General features: G+C 40.6%; 2 protein-coding genes across 5 annotated transcripts in view; both read left to right on the top strand.

Moving 5' to 3' along the window:
• The window catches only part of LOC110978183 (retinol dehydrogenase 8-like), a 31,782-nt gene extending 25,794 nt beyond the window's left edge, over positions 1-5,988 (top strand). For all 4 annotated transcript variants that reach the window (XM_087136841.1, XM_087136837.1, XM_087136856.1 and 1 more), the window contains 5 exons: positions 601-810; positions 2,475-2,643; positions 2,869-3,048; positions 3,242-3,338; positions 4,764-5,988. In XM_087136841.1, the coding sequence (XP_086992967.1) occupies positions 715-810; positions 2,475-2,643; positions 2,869-3,048; positions 3,242-3,338; positions 4,764-5,076 (855 nt within the window). In that variant the 5' untranslated portion in view covers positions 601-714 and the 3' untranslated portion in view covers positions 5,077-5,988. The remainder of the gene's footprint in view (positions 1-600; positions 811-2,474; positions 2,644-2,868; positions 3,049-3,241; positions 3,339-4,763) is intronic.
• Positions 5,989-7,627: 1,639 nt separating this feature from the next.
• LOC110978181 (retinol dehydrogenase 8-like) lies at positions 7,628-18,238 on the top strand. The gene is made up of 5 exons (XM_022232963.2): positions 7,628-7,846; positions 10,786-10,954; positions 12,719-12,898; positions 14,760-14,856; positions 15,342-18,238. Exons 1-5 carry the CDS (start codon positions 7,751-7,753, stop codon positions 15,661-15,663), a joined length of 864 nt encoding a protein of 287 aa, XP_022088655.2. The 5' UTR covers positions 7,628-7,750; the 3' UTR covers positions 15,664-18,238.
• Positions 18,239-20,251: the final 2,013 nt, after the last annotated feature.

The following is a 20,251-nucleotide window of genomic DNA, read 5'->3' as shown; positions in this document are numbered from 1 at the left end:
ACTTTTTGAAATCTGGTGTCGGTTGACAATTTTTTTATTTGGAATAGCTCTCAAACTTTGTAATAAATTTCCATGATACAAGATGGGAATGGTTTTTTCTCTCGTTTGGTTTGAGGAGCGTTGCCAAAAATTAACGTTTAACTTAAACGTAGTAAAAATTATGCAGTGTCCTTGTACATCTGCAACTGGCTTTTCTTCAGTCTTGCTTACTCAAAAATGCTCGGAAATATTATGGAACAAATAGAAAAGTCAACCAACGTTGTAAACGACTCTGAGTGACCCCTCACACCTCGTCTACAAAAGTGGCCAAATTTCCTTAACATAACTCAACCTCTTGCAAAGACTCTCTACCCATGTGGTTGGATTTTCCTGCTCCTACGCACTGGTAATACTTTAATTGTTTTTATTCAACAATGAGATAACCCAACACTGCAATTGGTTAATCTTTTTCATCAAAATGGAAAACTTATCGCATGTATGTATAGGTTAGAAGTCTTACATAATATCTGCAAACATTGGTTGGAACTTAACCCTTGAATTTTGCACACTCATCGTTGAGGCCTGTTAGTGTAAATTTGTCTTGTGTAAATTCATATATAGCCCTTCATCAATGCCGGCCCATATAAATGCACCTGACGGCAGCGAATTATAAGCCCTGCGTTCAGCTACAAAGAAGGGAGCACATCGGAAGACAGGAAGATCGAGCAGAGCAAAATGGCGCCTCAGACTGTACTCATCACTGGATGCTCGTCGGGGATTGGTCTAGCCACGGCAGTGATGTTAGCTAAGGACAAGCAAAGTCGCTTCAAGGTAGGTGTAATGAAGTAACTCACATCCTTTGGTTTCTCTTTATCCATTCTTTTCAACGAACAATCTTTGCAAAAGGAATTTATAACCCTTGCGGGCATAGAAAAATCGCATGCGTTGTGCACAATTCAGCGATTTTTCAGTTATATTGATTATTATTCAAGATTGTACTGCCTCAATCGCTTTTTTCCTGTTACACGCCTTGCGAGGACGATACTTAAAAGCTTTAACCTGCATCCTGAAACACAATGTCCAGTGTATAAAGAGCCAGGGGCAGAATCTGCAGCTTTTACAGTTTCCTCGGATAATTTCAACCCATCATTTAATCGCGCGGAGCTTTTTAAGATGTTTCAGAGCAATCATACATTTTGATCAGAAAATGGGCCATAAAGTTGTCTCAAAATCCTTTGCCCCAGACAGGTCGGCATAAAATCTTAACTTTTCCCGTTGAATGTGCTCAGGACAAGGACAAAGAGCGAGATCAGTAATTATAAGCAAATCCCTTTATCGGGTCAACATGGAAATCCACTCACTGCAGCCCGCTCGTTGAAGTAAGAGGCCGCCATTCAAACCAAACCAAAGATATCATTATATAAAGATATTCCCATGGGCTGTTTAAATCTAAGTTATGTAACAGGCATCTTTATGCATTTCAATCGGTTAAAATCGTCTTTAAATCTTTATTGTCAACTTGAACTTCGTCCTCACAGCGCCAGGCACCAACCGCCTGATTCTGCTCTGTCACACGGCCGTTTAGGATCATTGTACTCAGGCTAAGGATTTCATTTCATTCCATTTCATTTCATTTCATTTCATTTCATTTCATTTCATTTCATTTTATTTCATTTCATTTCATTTCATTTCAATACTTTATAAAGAAAGGAAATTACATGCAGTGGTAGCTCATACACTTAAAATAGTTACTGGCAATATTATTAAGACAATTAAACAAATTCCAACGTTAATTTCATACAAATGCAATGTTATAAGACAGAATAAGCATTAATATGGATGAATTTCCATCAATAATATTCAGAATCAGTGAATAAAACAAAATACATGTATACAGTAAATGATGAAAAATTAATCCCAAAATATAAGACCCGGTATAAATATAATTCAGTGCACAATAAAGATCAAGCACCATAAAAACATACAATTTTACATTAATTACATGTACCATTAAACATTTTTAAAAATCTGATGGCCATAGGAACAAAGGAAAACTTCTAATGCCTGCCCACACAATACCGAAAGTTAAAGGTTTTGTTTTTCTTTGGTGCTATGCCGGATTGATTTCTGGAGACCTGTTAATTAAATACAGTTTTGCAATAATCATAATATCATCCCCTTCGACAACATTTATATCAATAATGCAAAGTAAGGCGGTAAAAGTGAACTGCAAGGAGGCGAGGTATCCACGCATATCTTTGTATCGCGATGACGACATACAGTATGAAGCACAGTCAGACCTTGTTGACGTTTATACCAAACCACAGATTAAATAATCGACTTATATCTAATGAAGCGCCCATAAAACTAGATGTAGGCCTACTTGCCAATGTGAGCAAAATCTGAAAACTGGCCGCTTGTTTCATTTGTACATGTACTTCATAAAGGCTGACCGCTACCTCCGTTCCATACAATGAATCTTGGTTTCTTAAAAGGTGTATGCCACCATGAGGAATTTAAATTCAAAAACCAAACTCGAGGAAGCGGTAGGGAACACCCTTAACAAGACACTCCTTATCCGGGAACTTGACGTCACTAAGGACTCCACCATCAAATCGGTTGTAGACGAGATCCTGCGAGACAACGGGAGAATTGACGTTCTCGGTGAGTGGAGGACTTTCATTTGTGATTAAGCATACTCAGGATATTATGAGCTACTTGAGAGTACAAGCTCATGAAGCTAGTGGGTGGAGAAGAGAGTATTTTGGCCAGACAGCGCTTTGTCCCTTATAGTTAAAAAGCACCGCGGTAACTTTTACGGGCACAGTGCACTTTCATTCCCCTTAGAGATTTATACCTTTGTTTCTAAAACTTATTCTTTTTTTTTAGTGAACAACGCTGGATACATGGGTTTAGATGCCATCGACCAGAAGTCGCTTGAGTGGTGCCAAAAAATGATGGATACCGACTACTGGGGCGTGGTTAGAGTTACGAGAGCCGTGTTACCAGCGATGAAGACGCAAAAGTCGGGCAGGATTATTTGCGTCACCAGTATGGCTGGCATCCGAGGTATATATAACCTATATTGTGTTCTAAAGATAGTATCAATTGGAAAAGTTTTTATTTTAGTAGAAAAGTAAAATGGCCCACCCCAGGTGTGGAGGCGGGCAACACTTTGGTCATGTGTGCTTTTTAATAGCACACTGATACTGATGCATAAACTGATGCTGTTTTCTGTGATCGTTTTCATTGACCTTTTCAGCTGTCCCTTTTTTTGCCACCTACTCTTCTGCGAAGTTTGCTGTGGAGGGATTCTGTGAATCCATGGCCCCAATGTTGAGAGACGGATATAATATCAGGTAGAAAACTGTTGATGAATTTTTATTTCAGATTAAAAAAATCTCTCTTATGCCTTAGAATTTGAATCGGTTGCATCGTGCATATTTTTTGTTATGGACTGGTGTAAGCTCAGTAGGGCAAGATATTACTAAAATGATGGTAGTAAAATAGACAAGAAAATCAGATGTTGATGAAGGTAAGAAATTTTGGGAAAAAAGGGGTCTTTATTCCGGGATCAACTTTATTTCATTTACTAATTTCTGCAGGTAAAGTTACAAAAAAACACATAAATTATGTACACATGACAAGAAAGAGGCTCAAGAAACACTCCTGCAGGATTGCAAAAATCAAACTGAATTACTGTCAAGTTGCTCTCCTAGGTGCCACTACTCAAAGAAACAAATATATGTATATTGCAAATGAAAACCAGGAATTGAAAGAAATATATGATACGATAAAAGGAATGGTAACCAAGATTGTAACCTAAACCCCTGGGTATAATGCATATATATGGGCACAGTTCTGCCCAGCGGCGTTAATCTGAGCTAGAAATTGGGGGGGGGGTGATAGGAGATGAGGAAAAGGGAGGGATGACTTGCCTGGCCATGAAAAATTGAGGTGGGGGTTAAACCATATACAGAATATAGGGGGCGATGTTCATGATAAATATGTACGTCTGTAATGTGTATGAAATTCATGCAGAATCTTACGTCAGAATGGCATATTTACGACTTTTAAGTACTTTTTCCCCTTATAAGTGATATTTGAAACATTTTCGTCTTTGTGAAATCCAAAATTCTACACAATCCTAATTTTTTTTTGCTCACCACAAAAAGTGTGTGGGGGATGATTTACATAGCCCATCCCCCCACCTAATAAGAGTGGGGGATATATATATCCCCCAGGATTTACGCCTAGACACTTAGACTCCAAGCAGATTCATGCACAGTAGGTTGGAGAAAGACGGCCTACACAAATATAGAATTGTAGCTGGTTTGGCCGAAGGAGGTTTCACGAAAACGGAATTCCAACTTCCAGCATTTAAACAAGTGCGCACGTGAATAGCAGATTGCCCCAGATACATGTATTTGCTATTTGACTTTTCGACCATCGAATATCAAAACCATGCACGTACTTTCACCTCTGTAAAATAACGTACTGATGTTTGGTTTAAAAAATAAAAAAATATGAACACCTCATGCAGAAGTCCCTTCTGCTGGCGGGGGAAGGGTGCGTTCGCACCCTGCACTCCCTCCCCGCATGCGCCTTTGTACTTATGGTTCCTTTCTTAAAATTCAATGAAAACATGGTTTGAAAAAATAATGCTTTTCACTTTTTTTAACGTTGACGGTATTTCTTCACAGATCATTAACATCTGAATCTTACAATATGTTTTTACACGTGGGAATATTCAGTCCTACAATTATTATGCTATTTTTTTCTAGGGTGAGCATCGTGGAGCCAGGGCCAGTTCAAACAGAGCTAATTACTAAGGTCATGGGGCAGCCGGTAGAAGAACAAGCTAAAGACTTCCCTCCAATCTTGAAGGAGTCATGCATTGAAGGCTTAAAGCACCTGATGGCTAACGATTTCGCCGTCATTCAAGGTGCAGACGAAATAGCGAAGGTCCACATGGATATCATTCTCAGTGAGAATCCTCACCTGCGGTACCAGACCTCGGAAGCCTTGACCAAGATGGCCGCCGAGAAACTACGCGACCCGACAACGGATTTTCTCCTCAATGTGCTGAGGAAATAGCCTAACGATCCCTCGGGTCCTAGCACGGACAGTCTGTTATCATATCTTAATTAGGATTTATTAGTTTTATTTCAATGGGGCGTAATAACTCCCTTGCCTTGTTTACCACATCTTAGTTTAAGTTTGGCATTTATAAAAATGAATATTTCCAATGAGCATGAATTAATTATTGTGCCTTGCAAATAATAGGCATATATACGTATTTTCACACAAATTGTAATCACATAAAAATAACACACCTACTGCTGGTTCTTAAGCCTGTAGGCCTAAGGCTTACACATTAAACATGAAAGTATGGAGTTCATTTGTACAGCGTGGTTTATAAAACTTATTTTAGTATGAACTCTCCGCTCCGAGTGAGACCAAGAAAGGAAGTTATTTTTCTAGCAACATGAGCTTCCTTTACTGGAACTGCACTTTACTGGTTCACAAACATCCAGGGTGAGGGGCAAACCTCAACCCTGCTTGGACACCAAAACTGAAAAATAGGAAAAATTAAAATATTAATATAAAAGATGACATCCATCCAGACATTTTCTGAGCGCATAAGTAACAACTTAATGTATATACTTTGTGACATTTAAAAATAGGATCTGATAGGACTGAACCCCACCCCCTGTAAAAATTTCTGCGCCCACCCTGCGCGTGACTGCCAACAAAATGAATACTTCCCACCAAAGTGGCTCTTCTCATCCAATGTGGTTGATTCTGGTCAAGGCGGATAGGCGCTAAAGGGGAGTACAAGGCAGGCCTACGGCACTTTTATCAAACCGTTTGACTGATTACAGCGCCTATACCATGAAATCTCACTTTAATAGTAGTGTGTGAAAAAAATTGTAACCCTCAAAACATACACCTTCAAAGTTTAAGCGGCTTGTTTTAATGTTGTAATTTCCAACGATCAATAAAAAAAAATACAATACAATACATTAATTATAAAAGTTTATCCGGTTCGTAAGTGACTTCGTCATACACATACACACGCATCACTGATTGCAAGCTTCCACTGGATGAGCCCTCAAATTGCGCGTTAGCTTCCGGTTCCATATGGGTTAAGAATATAGTATCAAATCAGTGCTCTGAAATATGTGCATTACCGAGCTTTCGGTAACTGCGTACCTTCTTCAGGGTAAGCAGATTCATTTCTGAATGAACGCGGAAAAATCCACGTTCATTCCCCCTTTTAATTTAATCTTATATTTTTGTCGATATTCTGTACTAGTATAGTTTGACATGATATGAGTGCCAAACTTAAATTACAAGGAATATTACTTTCCAACCTCAGGACACTGAGAGCCTTACTTAGTTTCGAGAAAAGCATGCTCAAGTATCGGGCAAAGGCTGTAATGTGGTTTTGATTTGCCGTCAACGCTCCAGGTTATGGTTACTAGCAGCTCGCCTACACAACAGACAGACAACAGACAGAGGGCCATAATTGCCAACTAGTGGTAGTAGTGCGCATGCGCCGGTGCAATTTGCATATTTCGTGGGAAAGGTCCACTCGCACGCAACTGATTTTACGTTCATGTATATTCATCCTGAACAGCCAATCAGCGTCATTTTAGTATTCTACACCACTAGGGGCTAGTGAAGGAACGCGCAAGGAGTCCACGGAGTCGAGGATGGGTACTCACTGCATAGGTACGCGTTAATAATGGAGATCAATGGCGCGTTTGAGGTGGAGCACGCTGATTACGGGTAACAAATTTATTCCCTAATGGATGGTCTTTGTGTACACGCAGAACGCGTGCAAGAACCTGCTTGGAAAACTTACCTTCTATCTTTCTTGTGCCGCTTCGGGGTGCACTTCAACTCGGGGCGGATTAGGCCGTATGTGACTCAGCCTAATCCACAGACATGAACACATAGACAACCAGTCTTGCGCGTAAAACAGTGATTTTAAAAAGCGTGGGCAAATAGCAGTGGTCGAAAGGAGAGCGCATGACGTAAAACTGATCTCATAATTTCCAGAAAATTACCACTGCTGACGTCTGAGTGACGTTTGGCAACAATCTTAAAACACTTTGAAGAAAACCAGATACTGACTAAAATTGACTGAAATCAATGAAAAAAGTAAGGCTTCCAAGCCCTTTTCTCCAAGATGACCACTAAAAACAGTTGGTGACCTCTGACCCAACTCTGCCATGACTCTTCACAGAGCTCAGGATGGTTCAAAGCTGAAAGCGAGAAAGACGAAGAAGGGGACGAAGATGGCTGAGGACTATTAGCCGGTGCTGCGCCAACATACTCCATGATCAAAGTACATCTATTAAATGTTTAATTTGATAAACTAAATTGAATAACTTTTTTCGAATGAAATGTAAAACACCATTGGAGGTTTCCGGGAGAGCAGTCGATACTGGATTGGGATGACAAAGTCCATATATCCTTTATATAAAGTTTCAGCCCAGTTATCGTTTGGCATTTTGTTTTAACCATACAATCGGCCGGACTTTGACAAGTCAAAAATAACGCTTGAGATGTAAATACTAGCCCTTCAGTTGTTACGGCCAAAATTATTTGGAAGTGTTTATCTATATTAGTGCAAATATAGCGTCAAACACCTGTATTTGAAGCCAGAACCACGATCAGTGCAGAGCTGTGGATAGAGAGACGAGAACATACAAAGCAATTTGCAGCAAAAATACCGGTGGCATCACCTCTCATAATTATAATGGCGCCCCAGACCGTGCTGATCACTGGATGCTCGACTGGCATTGGTTTAGCCACAGCAGCAATGCTGGCTAAGGACTCATTGCGCCGATTTAAGGTAGGTCTGTATATGAAATCAACGAATGACACAACGACAGGGTTCTAAGGGGGAAGCTGGATATTACAGTGGGCAGCACCGTTTTTTTTAAAAAACGGTTAACCGAATCACTATATAATATGACGCAACCAATGCCACTACCTTCTGCTGTTAGTGAGGCTTGTTTGCAAGAGTTACTTGGAATAGCAATTACTTTTTAGCATGATTATTTGGGGAAAAGTCAGAATCTGGTATCTTGCTGAGCCCTCCCCCTGCCCCCAATACCGTACGTTAGTACTGGTGGATTTTTGCACGTTATCTGTGCATGCCGTGGCGCGTTTACCGCGTTTCGATCATGCAGATGATAGACCAACATCAACTCCATGTGCTGCATAGTGAGAACCAACATAATGTGGCAAGATCGATGGGAACAAGGTTGATGATAGCCATCCCACAACTTTACGCGTACGGACCACGACGCGCACAGAAAGCGAGTCAATGGAAAGGCACCTTTATCGAAAGGTGCCTGTTAAGCACACTGACTCAAGGGTGCCCTTAAACGAGCGCATGAAAGGTTTCTTTTTACCCTTGGAATTTTTTTCATCCGTATAACAGAATCCTCCCTTCCAGAAAGAAGATGCTAGAATTAAAAAGTATTTCCCTTTCACATTCCCTTCAAATGGGAGCATCGTCCGAGGGACGCTCTCCCCAGACTAGATACGCCCCTGGAACAGGCCCGAACTAAGTAAATTCGCATGACTATAAACCAAACACGTACTTTTATTAACTTGCCAGAAAATTGATTCGGGATTTTTTTTATTTAAAGTATTAAAAATCGAAGACACAAATTAGACATTACCTATCAGGTCAATTAAACGTACCCAACAAACACAAACGTGCTTAATTTCACATTTCAATGTTTAAGTATTGGAATGTACATTGTATAAACGCAGTGCTGATTTGGCACTCGGTAGTGAATTGAAGGTAGAGTAGTGCGACTGCACCTGCTAAGTCACATGACCTGTAATGGGTATCAAACATAAACAAACATGACGCCCCATCAAAGCAAAACGTATTATCGGTGTCATTTACCCCAATAGAGCCGACGATCTGTAAAGTACTAAGACACTGATATGCTAAATACTATGAAATCAGCTTTATGCTAAACACTTAAAACACACTTTGCTATGGAAGGACGCCGTTTTTGTTTGAAACGTTTGATACCTACTTTAGGTCACGTGACTTTGTATGCGCAATCGGTCTATTTGCCCCTTAAAGAAGTATCTTTCTGCACTGATATTAATCTGTACTATTTCATGTCTCTCCCTAAGCATTCCAAAGCCCCCAGATTTAGGTGTACTCTCGTTAAATCAGGCACGGTTCCCGAGCCATTTCATATTTGGGAACCTAAGCCCCTTATACCCTTTAACATTCGCTACTGCTTTTCATTCTTGCATGGAGGGGGCTAGACAAGTTAGAACCCCCTAGAACCGCTCCCGAATACCATATCCCAACGCCCCACCCCAAGCAGTCCACTGATTAAGCCTCGTGGTTTTGGATCAGCCCTTGCATGACTTGCCCGATGGATCCTTATCAGTATCGTAGTATCGTGTGGGGCATATTTGCTTAGATTCGTTCAGAAAACATGCATGAAGATGATATCACGTTGCCTTAACGCGGGATCCCATCGCTGTGTTTGCTCAGGTAAACGTGTCAGAGCCCTTAACAAGGTGCTGAATGAACGCAAATAGTTCCATTAGAATTCATCACCAATTTTCATCATCAATTTCAGCAGTTCCAAACATAACATCAAAATCTCAAGTGGTGCTTCATTTTATACCTGTGGGCATGATTTTATTTCCTGTTCAATATTTATGATTTTTTTAGAGAAATGTGTGTCCTAGAAAACTCAACAGGCTTCGGAAGCGGAATTCTGTTTCAAATTTACAGCACTAAACCCTGTGTTTCATGGCATGCTGTGTTTGTGTTTTTGCGGGGCTGTTTTGTAGGGTAAGAGGCCAAACGATCTGATAAGCACAATTAACTCGTCAAAAATATAAATAAAATGTGAGCAGATAAAGGTATTTCAGGTTAAATGGCTTCTTTCCTTTCCCATGTTTGTGTTTATGGCAGACTCACATCAGATTAATCCTACCTTACCATCTGCTCACTGTGTATAAAGTACATCTATACCCTTTCCTTTTAGGAAGAACATATGCAGCAAGGTAGGAGACGGAGAGAACCCCCCCTGCTTTGTGTTGGTCATTGTCTCGCAGGAATCTAGGGAATTCCTTTCAGACATCTTGGGGGGGGATCTGTTAAGTAACAATAATCTGGAATGTGTATAGGATTGGACATGTTGGGGGGTACCCCTCGGTCTCATTTCTTGCTGGGTATAACGTAGAATATACGCGGCCACGTGTGTACCATGGGACATTGAATAGGCCTATCACATTTCATCGTCAAGCGGTCTTATATCACGACTCAGGGTACTCTGCAGTAACGCGGGGGACCGTGTGCATACTCTTGTGACCATGTTCATGATAGTAATTTTTTAGAGCACCTCCGTAAAGAAAATAAGACTTTAAAAGTTATACATGGCCAGAATAGGTGTTCCGTATAGGCTCTAGGCACATCTGGAAAACAACTTGATAGTGCTAATCAGCAGTGCAAGTAACTACATGCTAACCTGTTAAAAGTTTTCTTCTTGCTGGTTTGAAGCTATCCCAAATCTGGCTGGTTTGAAGATATCTCTAAATCCTGTCCTCTTTTGCGTGACTTGGTGTTGGCTTGTACGTTTATGGCACACTGCAGTATTTTTCGATAGGCCCCATAGTTTTTGTAGGCCTACCCACAACTGGCCCATAGAAAAATAACTATACCTCAGAACAACTGAGTCCAGCTTCAAAGACATACAATTCTCTCTTAAAGCTGTCATTTAAATTTGATTTAACTGCAAGGTGTATGCCACTATGAGGAATTTGAAGTCAAAGACAAAACTCGAAGAAGCAGCAGGGCACACCCTGAACAAGACACTCCTCATCCGGGAGCTTGACGTCACCAAAGATCCTACTATCAAAGCGGTGGTGGACGAGATTCTGCGAGACAATGGGAGAATCGACGTTCTCGGTGAGCAAGCAACAAGTCTTGTCAGAACCGACTAACACAAGAATATTATTGGCTGGTTCGAAATGTGTGGGTTCCGTGCATAAGATAAAAGTCCCTACTCAACGGTGGAAATGTGGAGAGAGAAATGAAAGACCGCCTCCGTCATGAAAGTTTGAAAAGAGTGTATAGTCTGCCTCAACCAAAGTGCGAGTTTCTTCGATACGGAATATTTTAGTAAGAGACACGCTGCCATCTCTTCCATACTTTGATAGGTAGGAAAATGGCAGGTTCCACGTTATAACAATGGGAGTTGTTGGCTTCAGTCCCACCGGAGTACATAAGCTGGTGAACATTTTGTCAGCCCTCAGATAACACTAAGTTTCTACTTTATCCAAATATCGGCAAAAGGAACAAAAAACATTCATAAAAATTTCAATAATTCATTATTTTAACCAAAGAAACAGGGCTTATTGAAACAATGGAGTTTATGTCCTTCTGTTCTGCATTCAGCCGACTACTGTTCTATCAATATTGCTGCTAATGTAACAGGTGAGAGGCCAAAATGTGTGGGACATGCCAGTTCAATCTCAATCGATTACCTTCTGCTGGATTCTAAGAACTGAATTCAGGGTCCCAAAAGTGGATACATGTACTTTCTCGACATCATTAGATGAACTTGAATATAGACATATTACTAAGTCCATCTAATGAGTTCGAGATAACAGCCCTTCCTAATAAATTATCTAACTAAGATATGGATACACCCACTATATGGATGCAGCCCTCCTTGTTAATCTCCCTAGTGGAGAATTCAGGAGGAATTTCTACCAAGTAGGGGCCTATGTTTTCGCTGAGATAGTGACTTGGGACCATGAATTGTTCTGTTTAATTCTCTCAATCTGGCACGCATTTCTCACCGTTTTTGCTTATTGACCAATGCGCTACTTGGTGGTACCTTCTGCAGTGTTACATTTCAATATAACACCATAGAAGTTGGCGTGGTTTACCATACTACGACGTCACACTAAAAATGGATAACGTTGGGATTACAACATCCAAACCACCTTTAATTTAGAATTGTGTGAATCATTTTGAAGCATCTCATTTCCCTTAGTTTTCAAGTTTCAGTACCCACTCTTCTAGAAACCAATATTTAAGTAAGCTTAAAGAGATATTTCTTCCCGGCAAATCAGTAAATAACCAGATTCCGAAAATCCATTAGGTAGGATGATTTATCTTCGCAAGATTAAACCCTGAGATTATGATATCAATTTTGCAAGACAACATAACCGATTACATTTCTATAATTTTTCCACGTAACGAGATGAAAAAAATTATTGGACTGTAAAAACAAAAACAAAAAAAACCCGACATTTAAAAAGCAGTGAATTGCGAAGAATAATAATTTGAATAACGCAGGACTGACACCTGGCAAATCTGATGATAATATTTGTAGATGGAGGCTATCAAAGTTTTGTGGTTTTAAACGAAAGAGGGGGAAGGAAATTTGAACCATTATTGCAATTCTTGTCCTTCTAAAAGCTTGTAATAAACTATTACATTTAACCTCACCCCCAGAAGAGCCATAAACGTTAACATTAAGAAGTTTCCAAACTTTTTTCCTCCAAAGAAAAAAAACAAAAACGCTCCATTCTGCCTTAAGTCCAAATGTATGCCTCGGGTTCTAAGAAATTGAAAAACTTGTAGGCTTGAAAGGTGTCAGACATGTATAGGCATTTAGCCATGTACTACCACATTGAACAGTTTTTGCTGGTTCATTTTCAGTGAACAATGCTGGATATATGGGCTTAGATGCCATCGACCAGAAATCGTTGGAGTGGTGTCAAGATATGATGGACACCGATTTCTGGGGAGTAGTCAGAGCAACAAGAGCCGTGTTACCAGCGATGAAGAAGCAAAAGTCTGGCAGGATTCTTATGGTTTCCAGTATCGCTGGCGTCCGCGGTAATTATTTTAACCACAGTGCTCCAGCAAACTTCTGGTAAAGACCACGTTTGCACACAATGCACATCACTGGCTTAGTATTATTTAAAGCCCATGGAAAAAAACAGAGGCGGTAAAACCTGAATTTGGTAAGCTTTAAATTGAAATGTGTAACCATCCTATTTAGTGGTCTTATGTGATGGTGTTATGTTCATGGAGTAATTTTTGTGTCCATGAAAGTAAAATGCATGAACGCACCGTGTACGCAATGCACCCAAAAACGCGCTTGTGGATAGGCGCTTTTAGGTGTAGAGTGCATCGTATGCGTACCACTAGGCCCTTGGCTTGCGTTTTGGTCATGCCAAAATAAGTCGGTTTCCCAAACGTCGCGATCCCAAGACGTTTTAAAATTGACCGTAAGTCCAATCGCCCTCTATACTAAAATAGAGCATAACGAACAAATTTTCTACTTTCGTCAGCACAAAGCTGTAGAGGTGTAAAATTGTATGAGGATAAGATTTTCTCACCTTACCCAATGGATAATAATGCACTCCTTAACGCCGGTTCATATTTCATGCAAAAGCTAAGTGAAGTTGATGTCACGACAACGTTTCGTTTTCAGCGTTTGCGAATTCGAAGTGCGAATCACTTGAGTTGAAGTGAAAAAATTAGCGTTTGTATTAACCGGCCTTGACTCTTTGTAAGTTTGTACGTACGCGTTGCGAGCACTTAGGTCATAACTAGTGCAGGTTGTTTCACGTCCAGGGATCAAGAAAGAGTCCAGAATAGTTTCATACAGCAAGAGCACGCCAAGCACAAGAATGCGCGTGTGCGGCGACGCGCAGAACTGTGGTGTCCTATTTATCACAAACATTTCTGCCTCTCTAGCCTCTTTCAATGCGACGCAACTACACGACACGACGCACGACGCGACGCACCGCGTGCACTCGGCCTTTGGCCCATGGAGTTTATACAGGGCACCATCACTGTTTTTGTTTTGGACGTTACAAAAGAAAGCGTGTCAATGATTGATGTATTGTATCTTAGAATGGATTTACAAGTAAGTATTAGAAAGATCAGAATTAGAGCAGGAAAAGCTAAAACATTGCTGTGGCAGAAGTCAATGTTATCTATTTCCTGGAGATAATGCTGATACTTGATCGCGACGCTCTTCCTAATTATATTTGATTAAAAAACAATTCTTCAACAACTCACTCTGAATGAAAACACATGGTTAGAAAGAATGCATGAAAAAGAGAATCAAGGCCTGCTGCCAACAGCATGTACTATCAGTGTTCCCCACGGCCGAAAATTTTGGCAGGGCGGTCCGCCCTGCTAACACAGCCCGTGGAGAGCACTGTACTATATAAGCACAGGGACGGAAATGAAAGAAAAGAGTGAAGACGCCCTCTATAAAGACCATGAAGCAAAGGGCGACAGCACACAACGTGTCCGAGTCGTACGTCATTTCGTGTCGTGCGTCGTGTTTCAGGAGAGGTTATACGCTACGCGACGCACCAAACGACATACGACGCGACGTACGACAGTGCGACGCGACGGGCGACGGAAGGAGCGACATTTAGGCAGAAAAAAATGCAACAATGAAAGGACGTCCCACAGCACCATGGGACGGGCGACGGCGCAACGCGACGCACGACGTGACACGTGTCTTGTGTACATACGTAATGACACGGAGGCGACGACGCGACGGCACGAAGCAAGGGAGCCGTCGTGCCGTCGCGTCGTGTAGTTGCGTCGCCTTTGAAGACGCTAGAGGAGGCAGAAATGCTTGTCGTAAACAGTACACCCTATCGAACACTTGCCACTATCCGCATCGATATAGCGTACCGTCATTTTAAAGTGAAATACGTATTTCTCGCAGGTGCTCCTTTCTTTGCCACCTACTCTGCTGCCAAGTTTGCTATGGAAGGATTCTCTGAGTCTATTGCCCCAGTGTTGAGAGATGGGTATAATATAAGGTATGGAGGCCGCACTGCGCAGATTCTTGTGATAATATTTGTAGACGTTTGAAAAGCTCACACTTGCCCTCCAAGCTACATGCAAATAATCAATACGCCGACTTAACCAATGGGTAAGATATGGGCAGAAACTGTTCAGAGTACCGTGTAAAGCAAACTCACCAAACAGCTTCAACTGGAGCTTCTGGTAAAACATATAAGAAAATTAAAAACACAAATGAATCATGACTTACACCGTACACAATTGATGTATTGTTTGCAAGTTATTTCATGAGCGTTGGGTATGCTTACGTTGTGATTTGTTGGAAGTTACTCAAGCGTGGGGATTTCTAAAAAACAAACTCACCTACGAAAAAAAAACCAATCCAACAAATAAACTAAAACGTTACAGGTTGTAATATTAGAACTTCGCCAAAATCTATGGTAGGAACAGTGTTTAAAAGCCTTTATCTAAAATGTACCTTTCAAACTGTTTCTGTAACCAGGGTGAGTATCGTGGAGCCAGGGCCAGTGAAGACAGAGCTTGCGACTAAGGTCATGGACTCTTCGCTTGAAGAACAAGCAAAGAATTTTGACCCCATTTTGAAAGACTTGTACATGCAAGGCGTAAAACGCATGACGTCTGGCATGTCGGCTTTAATGCAAAGCGCTGATGAGATAGCTAAGCTCCACATGGATATCATTCTCAGTGAGAATCCTCATCTGCGGTACCAGACATCCGAGCCAATGGTTAAACAGGCGGAGAGGAAACTCCGCGACCCAACTACGGATTATATCCTGGATAGGCTCCAAGAAAGTTATAAGTGAACATTCTCCTCTGATGGAGGAGGTTGCATCCCGAGCAAAAGTGCACCATTATTCAAATTATCTTTTAAATCCCTATAATGTATAACAGAATGGTTATAATTATTTCCCACAGTTTAAAAGGATAGATATTGCAAATGAATTACTGAATGTGCGTCTTATTGACTGATGGATTTGTATCTATTTTTCAAGGTGATCACGGTCACACGATGAGGTAGACTTTTAGCAATTATCTTTTTGTGGAACCTGCTTAATGCTGAGGAGTATTTTCAATTATATTCAGGAGCAAAGCCGTAATATCATTCGGGAAACCCGAATGTTACATTGATTTGTGCACAAAAGAGGCGTCAATTTTTGTTTTGACTTTTCTATTCGTTGGTGATACACAATTTTATAAGTGCATGGAAGTAACAAAACAAAGCAAAACAAAAATCTACTAGTAGCAGTAACATTTCTCACCGTGAAATAATCATGTTTGGCCTGATGTTCACTTGATACAAAAAAAATTGATTGGTGTTTTCTCATATCCATATTGTTATATTTTCCACATGCAAACGAAATATATTAAACATGTAATGATCCATGAAAAGGAGTTTCCAACGTGTTCTGTATTCATAAAAGAGACGACCTCTGGAAAATCACCCGAAACATATCCGATGCAATTGTGGGATCAAATTGTTATTAGGCGCGAATATTAAACTGCTCTGCAGAAGTTTGACGTATTCTTGTGCCGTAACCAGAAACTTCGCACATCATGTGGCAGCACCATTATGACACTGGAGAAGTTGACTAAATAACTAACTTTATATCCCATTACACTGGATTAGATTGCGAATTACAAGTGCATGTACTCTGTAAAGGCCGAACACCGTGCGTACAGGGTGGGAGAGGTGTTCAAACCAGTGGGTACCGTACGCAAACTGAAAATTTGCCTTTAATTAATGAATCTCCATCATATAAATAAACTTTTTCATACAAATAAATGCCATAATCAGCTTTTGTGCGTCGAAAAACCAGTCAAATACAGTATCCTCCCCCGTCCACCCCACCATTTACCCCCCCCGTGCCAACGCCCGTGCCAGGGGAGGGGGGTCTGAAAAGTCGGCATTTTGTGCGTACGTACTTTATCAATGGCCCCTAATTTGACCCTTAACCTTTATGTGCCTCGTCGACAAAAGAAGCGGTCAAGTGTTTTCTCCGCACATTCCCTGATAAATAATTGTTACTGATCTAATATCTGAGGTCTATTTGCAGCCTGTGGATGAAATTCCTGCCACACGGACATGTTGCTGATCGCCTGGAATACTACGATCGCGTTCAATTGTTACATTGATCTTGTAGTTTAACTATAGAGAGCTGGGGGGGGGGTAACGTTTCCTCCAGTTTGCAGTAAACATCAAGCCACTGTTTATTATAGCGCCCCCTTGAAAAACTGTGAACACAGCCTGTACCTTCCATGCGTTTACTCAAGTTATGTCACTGTCTGACTTCCTGGATGTCCACCATCTCTAAGTGCAATAACCGGCAGAGCGTCGTTCAGTTATTGTATGCCAACCAGAGAGGTAGAAAATACGGTAGTGTATAAGGGCCAATTGCAAAAGAAAATTCGACTTATATATATATCTTGCCGCGGAGATATAAATCGTTGAATTTCTATCTCGCCGTGGTGAGTTAATATATCTCGCTGCTGCTTAAAATTGATATCCCGCCGCGGCGAGATTGTAACTCGAATTTTTTTTTACAAGTTCCCCCTATACGCTTCTGTAGTACGAGACCCTGTGGAAATCAACCTTTTGGGCGCACCGTATTGTAAGTTGCTTAAAGTTTTATTTTGGTTCTTTGATACTTGTGGAGCATGTCACATTCACGGTTTTGTGATGTTAACACATGTTGGCAGGTTGTAAATCCAATCATCAGAAATGTGTTTTGTTCAGTAAAACATAGCAGTCCGTGGCCCGATCCAGGCCGGTGATGCAATGGGGTCATGCCCCCCCCCCCCAAAAGGAAAATGGTTTCAAAAAGGAGACAAATGCAGGGTTTTTTTGTTCATATCATTACCCATCTATCAAAAAGCGTAGCTATAGGTTTACTGCTAAGGGAGGCCATTAAAGGTTGCATATAACAAATCAAAATAGTTGAACCCTCCAGGAAATACGTTTGGCACTCTGAAAATTAGGTTCTAGACCAACTATTGATTTTAGTCGGGGTATTCTTGGAATGCGTTAGTATGGGTTACTTCAAGCACAAATTGAGCTGTTTTCGGGGGGGAGGTGACTTTTATAAACAAGTAAGTGAAACTATATATGAAATTAACATTAATCGTGATTTTGAATCATTTTAACTGTTGTTACAAAAATATATTGATACAGAAAAAGATGAGCCAATTTCCCAGTTGCCTAGTCGGTCAGTCTTTATGTCTTTATGAATTCTGATGGCAAATTTTTTTGGTATATTTTACACAAACATGCTTGATTCTCATGAACTGTTTTCTGTAAAACGAATATTTATCTTATTGGAGTGCTGTATTACGGAAAATACTTGTGTGTGGAGAGGTGATTTTAACCAACGACTCCTTGTTTAACTGTTATATGGCAAAATGCAACGTTTTCCGAATAAAACCCTTTCAAGTTACTATACTACGCGTATTTTCAATAAAGATTATCTGATCAATTGAGTGTCCACGTCAAAGTAGCGCAACCTTTCCCTAGCGACCTGGTACCCCCCTGTGCCACCCTGCCATTCCCTCATTTGAAATGAAAATTTATTAGCCATCTTTAATTTGCTAGACAGAAATTGGGTCGACAGAAATTTGCTTCATATTTATTTGGACGCATCTTGAGTTGCAGACAGTCACACTGATCCTCTTTAACGTAAACGTGAGCTTCTCACCGCTCACACCAAGCGGTTTTCCCTCCCGACATTGGCAAATATCCGCTTCAACAATATGAGGCAACTAGCGTGTTTTCAAAATACACTGATTGAATAATCCTTTCACTTTTTGGAAGGAATAACAATGGTCTTCTGATGTCTTTGAAGGGACAACTTTACCGGTGACACCATATTTGGCCTGATGCTCACCCATATCAAATGCTACAATAAGTTAAATGAGCATTTGAAAAATGTAAAACGAATATCAGCGCTCGGAAAAAAATCCCCTCTTGCCTCTAGGAACCATTGAGGAAATGGAGTACGTGAAATACTGTGTTCAGATCAACGCTGCCGTGAGGTTTTGGCTGAAAACACGGGAAATTATGGATTACCACAGCTTAGAGAAACACCTTCACTTGTAATTAGTCAGCCCCGAGTAGCAGCCAGTTGATTCACACACGACCTAACAAACCTCACGCCCCAGTTAACCTGGGGTTGCCATTGCAAGAGTAGTTTTCGTAGCATGCTTCAGGTTTGAATGTGCATGTAGCGGTATATACCACTTCCTTGTACACAAACCAACAACAATATTCCATTAACAGCACTTGTGAGTTGTGGTTGCGCAGTTTACGGAAGCCACAAAAGGAACGTTGGGAAATAATTTCCGAAAAAGGTTTTATTAATGTGCGCTCGAAATCTTTTCGCATCATCTGAATCATTTTAATGTGGCTGCACTTAAGTCCAATGCTGCAGTTTTTTCACATGCTCAATTCCATAAAAAGTGCTCGAAATTATGCTCTTTTTTATCTGCCGAATTCTTTTCGTAGTAATAGTGATAAGGGGCATTTATAAAGCACAGAACACATCCAGCATAAAGGTGCTGATGGCGCTTCGCACAATTACAAGCAAGCAAACAACAAGGGAATAAGCATAAACTGAACGGAGAAAGAGCAGAAAAATACAATAAAAATGCAAACAACAAGAGTAGTTAATCGAAGGCTAACGACATGGAATGAGATTGGAGAGATGTTTTAAGATGTGGATAGTTTCTGAATTTCTGACGTCAATGGGTAAGTGATTACAAGGTACTGCTACAGAGAATGACTTGTCTTCCCAAGTGCGGGTATGATGTTATTGGATCGAAGAGTGTGAGAGGGTTCATAGGTAGAAAGTACGTCCATGAAATATGACGAAGCTTTGCCATTAGGAACTTATAAACTAACAACATCATTATATGGATTATCCTGTGAGAAAGCTGGCAACTGATATGATATGAGTGGATTTTAATACACAAGATGCTAAAATACAATGAGTGACCCCAAGAAGAAATAGCTTAATGCTTACAATTATGTCCATAAGTTTTAATGGCATAGGCCAAAAAAAAATACATATATATACTTAAATCTATAAACTAGGCTGCTGCAGGTAAAAGCATAAACTAAAACTAGTGTTCTCACGAGAGCATTCTCAAAAAATTGTACGTTTACAATGCCAGACACCACTGAAAGTGAAAAGTAAAAGAAAAAGTAACTTTTTTTTCTCTCCCTTCCTTAAATCTTAATACGTGTTTTCCTCCATTTAATGTAAAGAATACCGATACTAAATTGAGGTTAGTGAAATGCACTCAGTAGGTAACGTATTAGTCCACTCAAACACCAGACGGTAAAATGGCGATACCCTTCGGCGAGGCATACATGAAGGTCCCCAAAATTCGTCGCGTGAG

Source organism: Acanthaster planci, linkage group LG01 (genome assembly GCF_054643075.1).
Source record: "Acanthaster planci isolate LZ-2023a linkage group LG01, COTS_SCS, whole genome shotgun sequence".
In the NCBI taxonomy this organism is placed as follows: domain Eukaryota; kingdom Metazoa; phylum Echinodermata; class Asteroidea; order Valvatida; family Acanthasteridae; genus Acanthaster; species Acanthaster planci.
Note: the sequence above shows the minus strand (reverse complement) of the source record. Positions and strands in the feature narration are given on the sequence as shown.

Bases quoted from the DNA above. Each gene is read 5' to 3' on its own strand.
- LOC110978181 (XM_022232963.2), top strand. From the start codon at position 7,751: ATGGCGCCCCAGACCGTGCTGATCACTGGATGCTCGACTGGCATTGGT. The intron at 12,899-14,759 runs GTAATTATTTTA...TATTTCTCGCAG, and splicing joins CAGTATCGCTGGCGTCCGCG to GTGCTCCTTTCTTTGCCACC. The intron at 14,857-15,341 runs GTATGGAGGCCG...TTCTGTAACCAG, and splicing joins AGAGATGGGTATAATATAAG to GGTGAGTATCGTGGAGCCAG.